We start from the raw sequence: 15,904 nt of genomic DNA, 5'->3' as shown, positions 1-15,904 counted from the left end.
TAAAAAGCTGGACAGCCCTGGGGATGAAGGCTGCCTTCCTCCTCTGTGTCCGGCAACCCAGACAGCGGAGTCTGCGTCCTGAAGGATCTGTAGGATCTTTGCTGTGCACTGTACCTCAGTACATTTGACCAGAGATCCTCTGCTGTAGGATCTTTGCTGTGCACTGTACCTCATTGCTGTGCACTGTACCTCAGTACACTTGACCAGAGATCCTCTGCTGTAGGATCTTTGCTGTGCACAGTTCACTGTACCTCATTGCTGTGCACTGTACCTCAGTACATTTGACCAGAGATCCTCTGCTGCAGGATCTTTGCTGTGCACTGTACCTCATTGCTGTTCACTGCACCTCAGTACACTTGGGGGGGTTAATTTTTGTCTGTAAGGTAAGGTACTTTGCTGTGCACTGTACCTCATTGCTGTTCACTGTATCTCAGTACATTTGACCAGAGATCCTCTGCTGCAGGATCTTTGCTGTGCACTGTACCTCATTGCTGTTCACTGTATCTCAGTACATTTGACCAAAGATCCTTTGCTGTTGGATCTTTGCTGTGCACTGTACCTCATTGCTGTTCACTATATCTCAGTACACTTGACCAGAGATCCTCTGCTGCAGGATCTTTGCTGTGCACTGTACCTCATTGCTGTTCACTGCACCTCAGTACATTTGACCAGAGATCCTCTGCTGTAGGATCTTTGCTGTTCACTGTATCTCAGTACACTTGGGGGGGATAATTTTTGTCTGTAAGGTAAGGTACTTTGCTGTTCACTGTATCTCAGTACATTTGACCTGAGATCCTCTGCTGTAGGATATTTGCTGTGCACTGCACCTCATTGCTGTGCACTGCACCTCAGTACACTTGGGGGGATTATTTTTTGTCTGTAAGGTAAGGTACTTTGCTGTTCACTGTATCTCAGTACATTTGACCTGAGATCCTCTGCTGTAGGATATTTGCTGTTCACTGTACCTCAGTACACTTGACCAGAGATCCTCTGCTGCAGGATCTATGCACTTGACAATAATAAAGCGCTGTTGCTCCACCCTCTTGCTGCATTGAGTCTCGGCCATGGAGGAGGCGGAGGGCCGGTGTTGCGCCGTGCTGGGTTGCACCAACAGCGGCGGCGGCCTGAGCGAGTGGCGGGCGGCCGAGTGTGAGCGGCACCGGCCTCTGCTCCGCGCCGACTGCCCGTGCCTCGAACCCTTCTGCTTCTACGGCTTCCCGAGCGGCGCCGAGGAGCGGGGCCACTGGCTGCAGGCGCTGCGGGGCCGCGGGCTGGAGCTGGAGGCCGGGGCCGGGGCCGGGGCCGCCGTCTGCTCGCTTCACCTGGAGGAAGGGACGCTGCTCCTGGGCCTCGGCCTGTGCAAGAAGCCTGCCGCCGGCCAAGTGGCGCCTCCGCCGGCCTCTCCAACAACAACAACGGTGGAGACGCGCTCGTCCCGGGCCCGCAAGCGGAGACACCCCGGCCCGCGGCCTTGGTTGCACCAGGAGCCGGCCGGCCGCTGCCGCCGCCGCCACCCCCGCCCCTCCTCGCTCCTGGGAGCAGGCGGCCGTCCAGGCCATCATGCGGCTCCGCTGCGCCTCCAGCCAGCGGGTCGCCCGGGCCCTCATCGCCTGCCTGAAGGGGGAGAACGACCACCTGAGGCAGCGGAGCCGACAACTGGAGGCCGCGCTCGGCACCACGGCCCGGCAGCTGGAGCGGCTGCAACGCGAGTGTCGGTGTCGGGGGCGACCGAGTCCCGAGGCCCGGGCGCCGCATGAAGCCGGGGAGTCGCCTGAACTGGTGCCGAGCAGCGAGGTGACCGTGGGCTGAGTGAGGGACTGACCTGACCTGACCAGTATATCTCCTTAATATCATTTTCACTGAGTACTCGTATACACAGAGGAAACGAACAAAACGTTGTCTCTGTACTGTACATTGACAATAAAGGATCTATCTATCTATCTATATCTATATATCCATATCTATATATATCCATATCTATCTATCTATACCTATCCATATCTATCTATCTATACCTATCTATCTATACCTACCTATCTATCTATACCTACCTATCTATATCTATCTATATCTATCTCTATCTATCTATCTATCTCTATCTATCTATCTATCTCTATCTATCTATCTATCTATCTATCTCTATCTATCTATCTATCTATATCTCTCTATCTATCTATCTATCTCTATCTATCTATCTATCTATCTATCTATCTATCTATCTATCTATCTATCTATCTATCTATCTATCTATCTATCTATCTCTATCTATCTATCTATCTATCTATCTATCTATCGTTGAATCTGCATCTGAATCTGAACGTTGCTCGATCAGTTTCCATTCAGTATAGTTAATAAAAGATCAGTTTCCAATCAGTATAGTTAATAAAAGATCAGTTTCCAATCAGTGCAGTTAATAAAAAAGAGCTTTAAAAACAAATGAGGCTTCTCTTCTGTTAAAGAAGGAACTGGAAAATCGAAGGTAGACAAAAAGTGCTGGAGGAACTCAGCGGGTGCAGCAGCATCTATGGAGTGAAGGAAATAGGCAACGTTTCGGGTCGAAACCCAAAGGAAATAGGCAACGTTTCGGGTCGAAACCCAAAGGAAATAGGACGAAACGTTGTCTATTTCCTTCGCTCCATAGATGCTGCTGCACCCACTGAGTTTCTCCAGCACTTTTGTCTACACTCACCAAGAATGGTACGAAACGTTTCCTATTTCCTTCGCTCCATAGATGCTGCCTCACCCCCTGAGTTTCTCCAGCTCTTTTGTCTACACTCACCAAGAATGGTACGAAACGTTGCCTATTCCATTCGCTCTCCATAGATGCTGCTGCACCCACTGCAGCACCGCCATTCAATATGATCATGGTTGATCATCCAACTCAGTATCCTGTACCTGCCTTCTCTCCATACCCCCTGATATCTTTAGCCAGAACTAGTAACGAGCAGCGAGGTGACCGTGGGCTGAGGGACTGACCTGACCTGACTTCGGCTGCACTGGATTCTCCACCGAGGCTTCTCTTCAGATTCAGATTCAACTTTAATTGCCATTGTGCAGTGTACAGTACAGAGACAACGAAATGCAGTTAGCATCTCCCTGGAAGAGCGACATAGAATATGATTCTAATAAATAAATCTATTTATTCTGTTAAAGAAGGAACTGTGCAGATGCTGGAAAATTGAAGGTACACAAAAAATGCTGGAGAAACACAGCGGGTGCAGCAGTATCTATGGAGCGAAGGAAAAAGGCAACGTTTCGGGACGAAACTCAAAGGAAAAAGGCAACGTTTCGGGGCGAAACCCGAAGGAAATGGGCAACGTTGCCTATTTCCTTCGCTCCATAGATGCTGCTGCACCAGCTGTGTTTTTCTAGCATTTGTCTACCTTTTCTTCTGTTAGTTCATTAATCGATTGATTAATTAGAACAATAAATGATTTCTTTATTTCACTTCAGAGAACCCCGTTCCCTCGCTCCCCAGTCTTCAGCGGAGAGAGCAGGTGCAGGGACAGTGTTGGCTTGGGACTGACTAGATCATCTTCCAGGGAGAGCAGCAAAATGGGTGAATACATAGAAAATATGTGCAGGAGTGGGCCATTCGAGCCAGCATCGCCATTCAATATGATCATCATGGCTAATCATCCAGAATCAGTACCCCGTTCCTGCTTTCTCTAGAATAAGAGACTACAATCCTTCAGCTGATGACTGCAGATTTTCAGGACAGTTGTGCTTTGCTGGACACTTGAAGGAGTCTTGCTGGTCTGATGGATCGTGTAGTGCTCAGCAGAACACTTGATGTACCACTCTTTTTGCCAGCTGAGATTGGATTCTTTGCTGTGACTGAACCCTCTCACTTCTATAAAATGCCCGCCTGGCTTTGAACAGGTGCTTTAAGATGTGTTCTTTGAATGTTACCTGTTGATTAGTCTGTGGGAAATGCTGAACTATAAAAGGTCAGAATTATCAGTAACTTCTGACATCTGGGACATACATACTTTCCGGGTCTGACTATGTCAGTTTAGTTTGTATTAGATAGGTGATTCTACTAAGGGATGAGTAGGGTTTCAGTGTTGGCACAAGTTTATCACAATAGCCAGTCCACTAGGAAAGCAACTTATTCTTATGTGGGATACTGGATGTTATAGAAAGATTGAATGTCCAATCCTCACATGTTATATTGTTTTAAAAAGGGTGCTGTGCAATGCTGTTAGTTCAAACATGCTCTCTTGCAGTTCCACAATCAGTACCGATTATTGCTGGACATTTGAGAATTCAAATTATATTGTACCAACTGTGACTAAATTTATAGTTTTAGTTTAGTTATAGTTTAGCAAACTGCTGGGGGAACTCAGGTGGTCAGGCAGCATCTGCGGGGGGAAATGGATAGATGGTTCTGGTTGGGACACTTCAGATCAGAAACAACTGTTCATTTCCATCTACAGATGTCTGACTGGCTGATTTCCTCCAGCATTTTTGTTATTTGCTCAAGATGGCAGTATCTGCAGTCTTTTGCCTTCACTAAATTTAATTTACTGGCGAATACCACTAGAAAATATCCTAACAAGTTCAGTTTAGGGAAGACAGCTATTATAGTCAAGCCTTTAACTCCCATCCAAATCCTAGTGCTGTATTGTAAATTTAAGCAATTGTACTTGTCTTGCGAGACGTTAAATAATGTTCCAGTGCATTCCTCACCCCCCCCCCCCCCCCCCCCCCACCCGAAGAAAAGATTGAGGTACCAAATCCACACCATTACTGCAGTATACTTTTCATGGTTCCGATTCTACCGTTACTCTGAAATCTTAGTGACAACACTAGTACATTTTGTGATGTACTTTTTTTTTGGCTTAGTGTATTGAAATCCTGATATCCATGCACTGTAACACATTATCAAAATGTTCTAATCGGACAGACTGGGAATTATTCAGCTTTCTTCAAAATTTGACAAAATGGGTTCTTGCAAATGTCAGATTTTCTTTCTCCTGTGCTGTGGGATTTGAGCAGCTATGCCTGTGTAGGTGTCTGCTGAGATTATTAATGATGAGATGGTGGAATAATCTACATACAACAAGTACAATTGAAATACTTCAGTAAATAAAGTTGTAAAGCAAACTTTAGCAGTCTTTGGGAGGAATGTTTAAACTAGTTATCTGCTAAAGTTACTGTACAATAAGTTGTAAAATTCAATTCAAATTATATTTTTTAAAGGTTTCTGCAGCAATGAGACCTCATTAAATGTGTGCTATAAATTTTTTTGTGTCAGCCTCTATAAAATATCAGCACCTGAGTTTAGAGACAGAGCGTGGAAACAGGCCCTTTGGCCCAGCGAGTCCTCTGACTAGTGATCACCTGTTCACACCAGTGACCCTATAGCCTAGGAACAATTTAGAGATCAATTAACCGACAATCTGTGCGTCTTTGGGTTGTGGGAGAAAACTGCAACACCCGACCCGGAGGAATCCCATGCGTTCACAGGGGGAACAAACATATAAGATTGTTAAGAGCTTGGACACGCTAGAGGCGGGAAACATGTGCCCTATGTTGGGGGAGTCCAGAACCAGGGGCCACAGTTTTAGAATAAGGAGTAAGCCATTTAGAACGGAGACGAGGAAACACTTTTTCTCACAGAGGGTGGTGAGTGTGGAATTCTCTGGCTCAGAGGGCAGTGGAGGTAGGTTCTCTGGATGCTTTCAAGAGAGCTGGATAGGGCTCTTAAAAAATAGCGGAGTCAGGGGAAGGCAGGAACGGGCACTGATGGGGGATGATCAGCCATGATCACATTGAATGGCGGTGCTGGATTGAAGGGCCAAATGGCCTACTCCTGCACCTATTGTCTATTGTCAAACTACAGGCAGCACCGCCTGGGGTCAGGATCGAACCCAGGTCTTTGGCAGTGTAAGGGTGTAACTCTTACCAGCTGCGCTACTGTACCGTCCCTCTTATGGAACTAGTTTGTTTTTTTAACTCCCCCAATCATGAGTGACTTTTGCAGGAAAATTCAATGTTAGCCAGGGGCAGAAGTGGGAGCCCAATGATCAAAACCAATTCAATAATTGCTTCCACAAGGAATGAACAGAATTAAATTCCAGGGAGAGGTCTATGTAGACTTCCGAGAGTGATGATAGGAAGAATCTGCATTATAGATATTTTTTTTTAATCTTGCACAAAGCCTTTTTGCAAACTTAAAAGGAGACAAGAGAACATGTAAATCAGCATGCAGCTGTCACTTTTTAATTAAAAAAAACATTTACATGATTGTTACACAACTTGAGTACAAGAATCACACAATTAGCATTTCATCCATTTTGTTGTTCACGCACGCCTCCGTTTTCAGCTAACCACTCAAAAGCAGCAGTATATAGGTTCTGGAGTGGGCAGGGTACTGCAGAATTGGTACAATGGTTATTTAAATACAGTAGATCCAAACTAGGTTACATGTATCAGATATAGATACCGATGGCTTGCATTTTCACAGAGAAACAGTCTTGTCATCAGCAGTACACAATACAGAAAGCTATGTGCAGTCACTGGGTCAGTTGCTCAAAAGGTTTGATTGTTTATTTAAGACAGTTAGAAAAAGGCACCACTGAATTCATCTTCCCCATCTCCAAAGAAAAAGCTCAAAGTTAATGGCAGCATTTGAAAGTAAGGCAATCTTCACTGCTTAGGAATGTACCATTGCAGTGAAAGCCTGTGCATGCTGGAACAAAAAGCTACAGGACCATTGTCTAGAATAGATGAGCAAGCAGACACCAGAAACATCGCCCCCTCTTGCCGCAGATGCTGCCATCACTTTGTGCATTTCTAGTATTTTCAGTTACTACGCAATACCAACATCTTGGGAGGCCTGAATCCATTTGCTTGAAAATATTCCCATCCCTATTTACAGCAGGGAACCAAGTGGTTAGTAAACAGAACCTGTCCTATTTGTTTGTAGGAATCAAATGTACAAATTTGGTGCCTAGCGGAGTTATTTAATAAGGACTTTCAATAAAAGAAACTAGATATTTCAAGATACATAAATGGTAAAAAATGTAAACACTGGTATTTTAGGCTAGTTTTGAAAACATTAATGCACTCTGGCATTCTGTACACCAAAAATATTGTAAGAGCCACATTGTGCTCTCTGTCTAATACTGTTATCTATACAATCACTACAGTCAGGCACTTTCTTATCACTCTACCTGAGTTGCCACATTTCACCTCTTACAATTGCTCGCTCGCTCTCCCCCCCTCTACGGTTGGGATTGATGCAGGGAGAACAGTCATGGCAAGTTTTGTTAATTTGGATAATACAATTTATGAAGGTCAGCGTGGACCGAGTGGGCCACAGCTACAAACTACATCTATGGCTCTATTAGGAAGTTGTTCAGTAAATAAGCCTTACACCGTAGATAGGAGTAAACGGGGAAAAACTTGCTAGGGAGAGAAGGCAGGAGAATGGGGTTGAGAGGGGAAAATAGATCAGTCATGGTGGAGCAGACTCGATGGGCTGAATGGCCTAATTCTGCTCCTATGTCTTATGGTCTAATTCAGGTAAGATATTTGAAGTACAGTGGTTAGTGAAGTTGCACTGAAAGGCATGCCTCCAGTGCAGGAAGAACATGGCTTTAAAAAACAAAGAATTTCTTTCTTTAGATTATCGTATTTTAGAAAAGCTTTTAGATAGAGGCAGTAAACGTGGGTGAATCTCACTTATGTAGGAACTGGTAACTTTCATGAAGGAGTGTTCAAGGATGTAGCATTATACTGCCCTAACGATTCATCATCATGAGTCATCCTATTTGACCGCCTTGTGGAGTTGGAAAGAAATTGTCTAGAACCCTAACTGCAATTGGTTACAAGCTCTGTCCTAATCAGTATTACTGGTGATAGAGGGCTGGGAATAATATTCACGAGTATAGTTTAGCTTAAAAATACAGCGTGGATCCAGGTCCTTTGGGCCACCAGTTCATGAGCTGACCAGCGATCTCTGTACACTAGCACTATCCTGCACACTAGGGACAATTTCTATCGAAGTCAATTAACCTACAAACTTGTATATCTTTGGAGCGTTGGAGGAAACCAGAGCACCCGGAGAAAACCCAAGCAGTCACGGAGCAAACGTACAAACTCCATACAGACAACATCAGTAGTCAGGATCAAACCCAGATTTCTGGCGCTGTAAGGCAGCAACTCTACCACTGCGTCACCGTGCCGCCCTAATTAAAATAATTTGTCATTCAGAACGTTTCACAGCACTAATATTTCAGAAGTATAATAATTACTGTTACAATGCAGAAATGTGGCAGTCAGATTAGTATGGCAAAATTCCACAATCAGGAATGTTGAACTACTTAAAGATGGAATACAATATGCCGGGTGGCTTGCAATAATAACATTTAGCATCTGGCATGTTGAAGTTCACCTGTGTTACTTTGAAAAGGAAGTTGCAATGCACGAGGGATGTGAAAGTAACAAACCCACACACATTCCCAACAGCATCTGCTTCATCTGCACTTGGCTGTTCGTGGAGTGAGACAATAAACTCATTGAAACGATACACGTATCTAGACATGGACCAAAATTCCTTCTGTTGCCATTTTAATGGAGACTTTGACCTATTTCATAATTGGGACCAAAGGAATTTCATGGAACATGTGCAGTTATAGTTGCAGAATCTTTGTACATGGGCTCAACTCTTCATGGTCATCAACTAAACGGAAACACAATTCAACACCAGGTTTAGACACTTTACTGACAGTTTACTATTTTATATGAAAATAAATAGTAAGCTATTCTATTCGGGGAATCAAAGGTTGCAGAAGAAGGTAGGAGAACAGGGTTGAGAGGGAAAAATGGCAGAGCAGATCAATGGCTATATAGCCTAATTCTCCTGCAATCAAAATAGCAAAGCATGAGGACTCTGAACGAACTGCACAGCAAATGATGGCAATGGAAGATGGTTGGTCTTCAAGCCTGATCATTTTGACTTCAGGATATCACAGTAGGGTTTTCTCAATGCAGTAGCCCAGGCTGCTTCAACAATCATCACCTTGCATGAAATTACATTGGGAATGTTTGCTGGATTTTTATTCACCTCCATTCTGAACTCAGAAAATAAAATGGTCCTTGCCTGCACACTACAAGACATGGCCAAAACTGGGCATGAGTTGTGGCACAAAAATACCACGGTCATCTGCAAAGGGAGAGAATCTAAGTATAACCCTTTGACAATCACCAATGCTCCTTACCACCACCACTCCACAGTAATCAACACTCTGTCAGGGCATTAGAATGGGGTTGTGAGGGAAAAATAGACCAGCCATGATCAAATGATGGAATAAACTTGATGGGCCAAATGGCCTAATTCTACTCCCTATGTCCTGAGGTCCAGAATTGACGGGCAACTTAACTGGACCAGTAACATATATATTGGCTGCATAGTAGGTCAGATGGTGGTATTCCAAGGGAAGAGTCTCTCTCTATAAATCACTAAGGCCTGGGTGAACGTAGCTCCAACACCAACGTAGGTTGGCGCGGTTGAGAGGAGACAAAACCTCACACTTTGCCGACATGCTTGTCAACGTCCAAACGTTCATTCTCTCCACTGATGCTGCCATCCGCTCCCGCCACTCGCCAAGTGTTCTTCCTTTACAGCTGGGATAAAGGCAGCTAGTGCAATGGTATACCGCCTACACAGTTCATTTCCAAGCCTGATCTTCTGAGGACATATGTTGATCCTTCACCATCATGAGGTAAAATTCCTGGAACACCATCCAACAGCAAAATGATGGCTTCACAGCAGTGGTTCAAAAAGGAAACTCACCATTATCTTCCCAAGGGCAATTAGCAGTGGGCAACAAATGCTCGTCTGATCTGCAACATACACATCCCATTTAAGACAACAACAAATAAAAGCTGAGCAGTAAACTGCTTAAATAAATGTCTTGATCAGTTTCTGCACTGTAATACTGAGTTTCTTCAAGTTTTAATATATTAAAATACTTCTTCCCTTAATCCAAATGCGAGTGCATAATAATAAAAAATATATATTGGTAAGGAAATTCTCTCCCTCTTCCCTAAATACAGAAAGTGCCTTATAAACAGTACAAGCTTATAAGGGGGAGAAACTGTGAAATGCATTTGAGACCGATTGTTCCCTCAGTCTATAATTTGCTGTGTGCTGGTCTAACATTTTCACTAACACATTTGTGTGAGTTAGCTCTGCTGAAAAGTTCCCAACATCATTTCAAAGATGTTGCCAACAACAATCAGGCCTTTTAATTTTCCATTCATATATACTGGATATCACACTCACCAAGACGCCTCCAACCATTAAATAAACAGTGCGTTCTCAATAAACATTTGTTCAATGATGTTAAAGATTAATTTAACTGCATTAAAGTAAACATGTGCAGTCAGGAAAATTCAATATAAAAATTCTACCTGCCGAGTTTTACTAGGTTCGACTAAGGTTTGATGCATCTATAGTAAGCGACTGCAAATAAAAGTAGTATGGAAGTTTGTCTAATTGCTAACAGCGCAATCTTGATCATCAACTCACCCAATACCACAACCCGTCCCTTTTTAGTAACTCCATCCTCCACCCTGACTTACCTGTCACTATGCAGCTTGCTTCAGTAGAAAGATTATGTTCTATGTTCGAGAGGGCTCCAAGATTTCCACGATTACAATCCATGAAATTCCTTAACGGGGTACCAAAAAATCCCACTCACATAACACTCAAGCAGACTTTTCTCCCTTTCATACAGCAGCCTTTCCAAGAATTAATGAATTAAGATTGGACTTATTTTTGACAATCTCTTATTGTGCAACTGACCCATTAATGCTTTTGTAGCAAAGTGGCTGTAGTTTTTTTTCAAGGCATGATATAGGTAAACACACAAATTGTCATAGCTTCAAGAACAAATATCCGAGAATCCATTTTAAGAGCAAGTTGCAGCTTGCTTATGTGCCAAGGGGGGGGGGGGGGGGGGGGGGGGGACAAGCATTTGTTGCTTATCAGAGGCATCACCTTTCAAAACGTAGAAATCTATTACATACACTTTAAATACTGCCATTTACAAAGTTGGAACATTTACAAAAAATTGCACATAAATCCAAATTTGGTGGGGAGAGGGGGGTGGGGGTGGGAGTGGGAATCAAGCAGCAGTTACACAGGTTACTGGAGCTGGAGAAGCTTCACAATATGACTGAGGGAATCGACTGAAGCAAAGGCCAAATACTGACAGCAGAGCCAGACCTCAAGGCTAACACTGCTTTCAGTGTCTATGGCCTTCTCTGCAAACTTGATCATAAGTAGTGTCCGTTTTAGGTCCAGCCAGTTTTGCAATATGCTGTTTCTGTCTGCAATGCCGCTGCACGATTTGAGTGTCTGAACCAGGTCATCTCTTGGTCCCCAGAGGAGGCACTGCAAGTAGACTTTGGCATCTGAAATAAGGATGCGTTCTGAAGGGTTAGGGTGCAGAAGGAGACTTGCCAGCTGCTGAAGACCCTGGGAGTAGACTGAGCGCTTAGGGATGGCTGGGAGGTCTATTCTTGTGTACTCCTTCTCTTTCAGTTCTGGGTTTTCTTCAAATGGGTTGGGTAGATGCAGCATCTCATAAATGAGGATCCCTGTTTGAAACTCGTCGCACTTTTTGTACTGGGTGATGGTGATGATCTCGGGCGCGAGTCTTGACTGATCCCTCAGGACTTCCAGATCTACTACCTGGCTTTTCTGCTTGGCCTGGGAGAAGTTACTGATGATAAGCCTCGGCAATTCTGTGCTGGCAATTGCATTTTCGGATTCACAGTTTCCCAGGGCTTCCTGCCCACATCTCACCAGGAGCAAATTCTCCAATCGTAAGTCACAGTGCGTAACGTGATGCGGCTTTAAGTGATTGAGGCCCGCGCAGAGTTGGAGCAGCAGCAAGCACACTTGCCGCTCATAGACGTCTGGGTTCCTCGAGTGCCGAGGAGCGGACTCGCGCACAAAATCAGCAACAGTTCGGTATGGAACCTCTCGGGTAATGACCACCACACGACTCCTATGTTTGCTGCAAGCTCCCTTGGCACTGGAGCTGTTCCTGGTATCCTTTGAAACTTCTGACCTATCTTCGTCGTCTTCTACCACTGGGGCATTGGGGTCTTCCCAGGGAAGCATGCGGACTGGTACCTCGGCTAGGAAGTGCCCACAGTCCTGCTGGATGTTGAAGTGCACAGCGAGGCTTTGCCTCACTGCTAGGCTGTGGTAGTAGAGTTGCTGCGAAGCTTTGGCTTGACTTTTACATATCTGGAAAAGAGAAAATGGAAGTAAAACTCTCAGGCACTGTGCAAGATACCATTCTTGGTGAGTATAGACAAAAGTGTTGGAGAAACTCAGCGGGTGCAGCAGCGTCTATGGAGCAAAGGAAATAGGCAACGTTTCGGGCCGAAACGTTGCCTATTTCCTTTGGGTTTCGGTCCGAAACGTTGCCTATTTCCTTTGGGTTTCGGCCCGAAACGTTGCCTATTTCCTTTGGGCTTCGGCCCGAAACGTTGCCTATTTCCTTCGCTCCATAGATGCTGCTGCACCCGCTGAGTTTCTCCAGCACTTCTGTCTACCTTAAATTCTTGATGAGAGTTTGGAATCTCCACATTAAGACTCCCTGGCATGTGCACATTTTCACCACTGGATAGAGTGTCATACTCTTCAGAGTAACCAAGCTGCACAATAATAACTTGTATCAAGCAAGAATTGCACAAAATATAAACAAAGAAACAAGGATTTAATTCCAGCATTTTTTTTTGTAACATATAAGTCTCCTTTCAGCTGTTCATCTCTCATATTCCTTTTCTTTATCCAAGATCCAAGTTTAGAAGGATTGGGGGGGGGGGATCTTATAGAAACGTATATAATTATAACAGGACTGGACAAGCTAGATGCAGGAAAAATGTTCCCAATGTTTGGCGAGTCCAGAACCAGAGGCCACAGTCATAGAATAAAGGGGAGGGCATTTAAGACTGAGGTGAGAAAAAACTTTTTCACCCAGGGAGTGGTGAATTTGTGGAATTCCCTGCCACAGAGGGCAGTGGAGGTCAAATCACTGGATGGATTTAAGAGAGAGTTAGATAGAGCTCTCGGGGCTAGTGGAGTCAAGGGGTATGGGGAGAAGGCATGCACGGGTTATTGATTGGGGACAATCAGCAATGATCGCAATGAATGGCAGTGCTGGCTCGAAGGACTGAATAGCCTCCTCCTGCACCTATTTTCTATGTTTCTATCGACTGAAATCCATTGATCCACCAGCTCAACATCTCCATGGGCAGCATCTAACCACTCTGTGGGTAAGTTACTCTATTTAGTTTATTCGTTGCTATATTATATTCATGCCCGAGAAGGTATAGTTCAGTTGGTCAGGCTGCATCTCAGGAGGAAATGGATAAGCGACGTTTCAGGTCGGGTCCTTCTTCAGACTGGGAAGAAGGGCGCTGACCCAAAATGTCACCGATCCACATTCTCCTGAGGCACTGTCTCACCCGCCGAACTACTCCAGCACTCTGTCTCTTCTTTTGTAAACCAGCATCTGCAGTTCCTGGTTTCTACATTCTTTTTATTAGCACCCCTCGCTTGATATTCACTCTAAAGCTACAAATTTTAATTTGCAATAAATTCTATGATGAGGCTTTTCAGTTCTGAGAAAAATTGCCACTAAACCTACAATGCCTCCTCTCCTCTCCCAGAGCACACACTTTCTAACATGATTCACTGGAAATACAGATGCTGGAATCTGGAGCAAAATATAAACTTGGTGGGTCAGGCAGCATCTGTGGACAGAATGGATAGACATTCTTCCTACACGGGAAGAGTAGGGTTTCGGCTCGAAACGTTGCCTATTTCCTTCGCTCCATAGATGTTGCTGCACCCGCTGAGTTTCTCCAGCATTTTTATGTACCTTCGATTTTCCAGCATCTGCAGTTCCTTCTTAAACACTTCGTACTCGGGATCCTTCTTCTGACTAACTGTGGTGGCAGGAAGGGGGTGGAGCGGAGAGAAAGCTGGAAGAGAGTGCTAGGGGTGGGACGTTGAAGGCCTGGCAAGTTGAAGGTAAATACTGGTGAGAGGGATTCACTGGGCATTAGTCAAGCCTGTGTGAACTTCACCCAGATAGTACCCATGGTCAGGCTCGAGTAAGGGTCTTTAGAGCTAATAAGCAATCGCATTCACTGCCGAACCACTTGTCGCCCTCACAAGACCACAGGAGTAGTTAACCAAGTCCCTCCAGCCTACCCCACCATTCAATATGATCATAGCTCATCACATTGAATGGCGGTGCTGGCTCGAAGGGTCAAATGGCCTACTCCTGCACCGACAGTCTATTGTCTTTTGTCTAGTAACTACTCCTTTTGTGCCACTTCCCCATAGCTCTCCAGATCTTTCAAATATTTAATCGATCTCCACTTTAAGTATTTCTAATCATTTAGGATCACCCTCTAATCAATAAATTCCAGAGATTCACTGACCTCAGAGAAGAAATGTCCAGGTATCTATGGTGCCTTGTTCTCGGCCATCCTGCTAGTAAAAACTATTGAATCTATAAGTAGTAGGTCTATTCCATGGGAAGTGACCATATTTTACACAATCTAACCAATCTAACCTGCGGCACAGTTGCGCAGAGGTAGAGTTGCTGCCTTAAGCGTCGGAGATCTGGGTTTGATCCCAACTGCAGGAGCTGTCTGTACTTAGTTTGTACGTTCTCCCCGTGACCGCATGGGATTTCCCCGTGATCTTCAGTTTCCTCCCACACTCCAAAGACGTACAGGTTTGTAGGTTAATTGGTTTGGTATAAATATAAATTATCCCTAGTGTGTGTGTAACATAGAAAATAGGTGCAGGAGGAGGCCATTCGGCCCTTCGAGCCAGCACCGCCATTCATTGTGATCATGGCTGATCGTCCCCAATCACTAACCCGTGCCTGCCTTCTCCCCATATCCCTTGATTCTACTAGCCCCTAGAGCTCTATCTAACTTTCTCTTAAACGTAGAATAGCCTTAATGTCAGGGATCTTTGGTCGGCGCGGATTCGGTGGGCTGAGGGGTTTCTTTCTGCGCTGCATCTCTAAACTAAACAGCAATACAACCCTTCTCTTTGCTGTCTTAACACGATGCAATAAAAAATAACCTGCGTCTTTATGTTTCTAACATGATGGGATACAAACTGCGATATTGATCTGTGGGCCATAACAGAAGCGGTCCCACAGCAGGCTGGTATCAAACAAAGCTGGCCAGTTGTGCTGTAAGTTACCATCTGTAACATTAACTCAGTTTTTTCTTTGTAATTTTGTCTAATATCCTGCAGATTTCCTACACCTCTGACCTGCATCACAGATATTACATGTTCGTTTGTTTTCAAGTCAAGACTCAAGTGTTTCATTATCATGTGTTCCAAAGATATAATGAAATTCTTGCTTTGCTGTAGCTTAACTGGTATTGCAGTGAATGCAATAACACAAAGATAATAGATAATGATCAAAAATATAATAAATTAATAACAGTTTCTTGCACCTACTGTCATCTTTAATCTATGAATTTAATAGCTTCATCAGCAGCACCAGGTCTTACAGACTCGCCCCATGAGCAATATTCCATTTACCTATCCATCCCTCCCCTATCCTTGTAATAACAAGGAACTGCAGATGCTGATATATACCAAAGAAAGACACAAAATGCTGGAGTAACTCAGCAGGTCTGTCAGCATCTCTGGAGAACATGGATAAATGACATTTCGGGCTGGGACTGTTGTTCAGTCAGACCCGTAATGTCTCCTATCCAGAGATACGTCTCCAGGGATACTGCCTGACTGCAGATAAAAAGTAGTCTCCACGTCTTGGAGCCTAATGAACTTGGGCGGATCACCAGTTTGCTGAAGGTCTAGCTCATACTT

At 44.4% G+C, this 15,904-nt stretch overlaps 2 protein-coding genes across 4 annotated transcripts in view; one reads left to right on the top strand and one right to left on the bottom strand.

Annotated features, from left to right (window-relative positions):
* The first annotated feature begins 946 nt into the window (after nt 1-946).
* LOC129713493 (translation initiation factor IF-2-like) lies at nt 947-9,761 on the top strand. 2 transcript variants are annotated; one of them, XM_055662555.1, is made up of 2 exons: nt 947-1,794; nt 9,637-9,761. In XM_055662555.1, the coding sequence occupies exon 1, from the start codon at nt 1,065-1,067 to the stop codon at nt 1,755-1,757; it is 693 nt and encodes a 230-aa protein (XP_055518530.1). In that variant the 5' UTR covers nt 947-1,064; the 3' UTR covers nt 1,758-1,794; nt 9,637-9,761. The 2 variants fall into 2 exon arrangements, with proteins under 2 accessions (XP_055518530.1, XP_055518529.1); XM_055662554.1 differs by lacking the exon at nt 9,637-9,761 and adding an exon at nt 3,454-6,069 and having other exon boundaries at nt 948-1,794.
* Nucleotides 6,207-15,904, bottom strand: part of peak1 (pseudopodium-enriched atypical kinase 1) — a 97,938-nt gene continuing 88,240 nt past the window's right edge. For both annotated transcript variants that reach the window (XM_055662552.1, XM_055662553.1), the window contains one exon: nt 6,207-12,274. In XM_055662552.1, the coding sequence (XP_055518527.1) occupies nt 11,162-12,274 (1,113 nt within the window). In that variant the 3' untranslated portion in view covers nt 6,207-11,161. The remainder of the gene's footprint in view (nt 12,275-15,904) is intronic.

Source organism: Leucoraja erinacea, chromosome 36, assembly GCF_028641065.1.
Source record: "Leucoraja erinacea ecotype New England chromosome 36, Leri_hhj_1, whole genome shotgun sequence".
Lineage (NCBI taxonomy): Eukaryota > Metazoa > Chordata > Chondrichthyes > Rajiformes > Rajidae > Leucoraja > Leucoraja erinaceus.
The sequence above is the reverse complement of the archived record's forward strand: the minus strand, read 5'-3'. Positions and strand labels throughout refer to the sequence as shown.

Excerpts from the sequence above, each read along its gene's own strand:
- LOC129713493 (XM_055662555.1), top strand. The coding sequence starts at position 1,065 with ATGGAGGAGGCGGAGGGCCGGTGTTGCGCCGTGCTGGGTTGCACCAAC.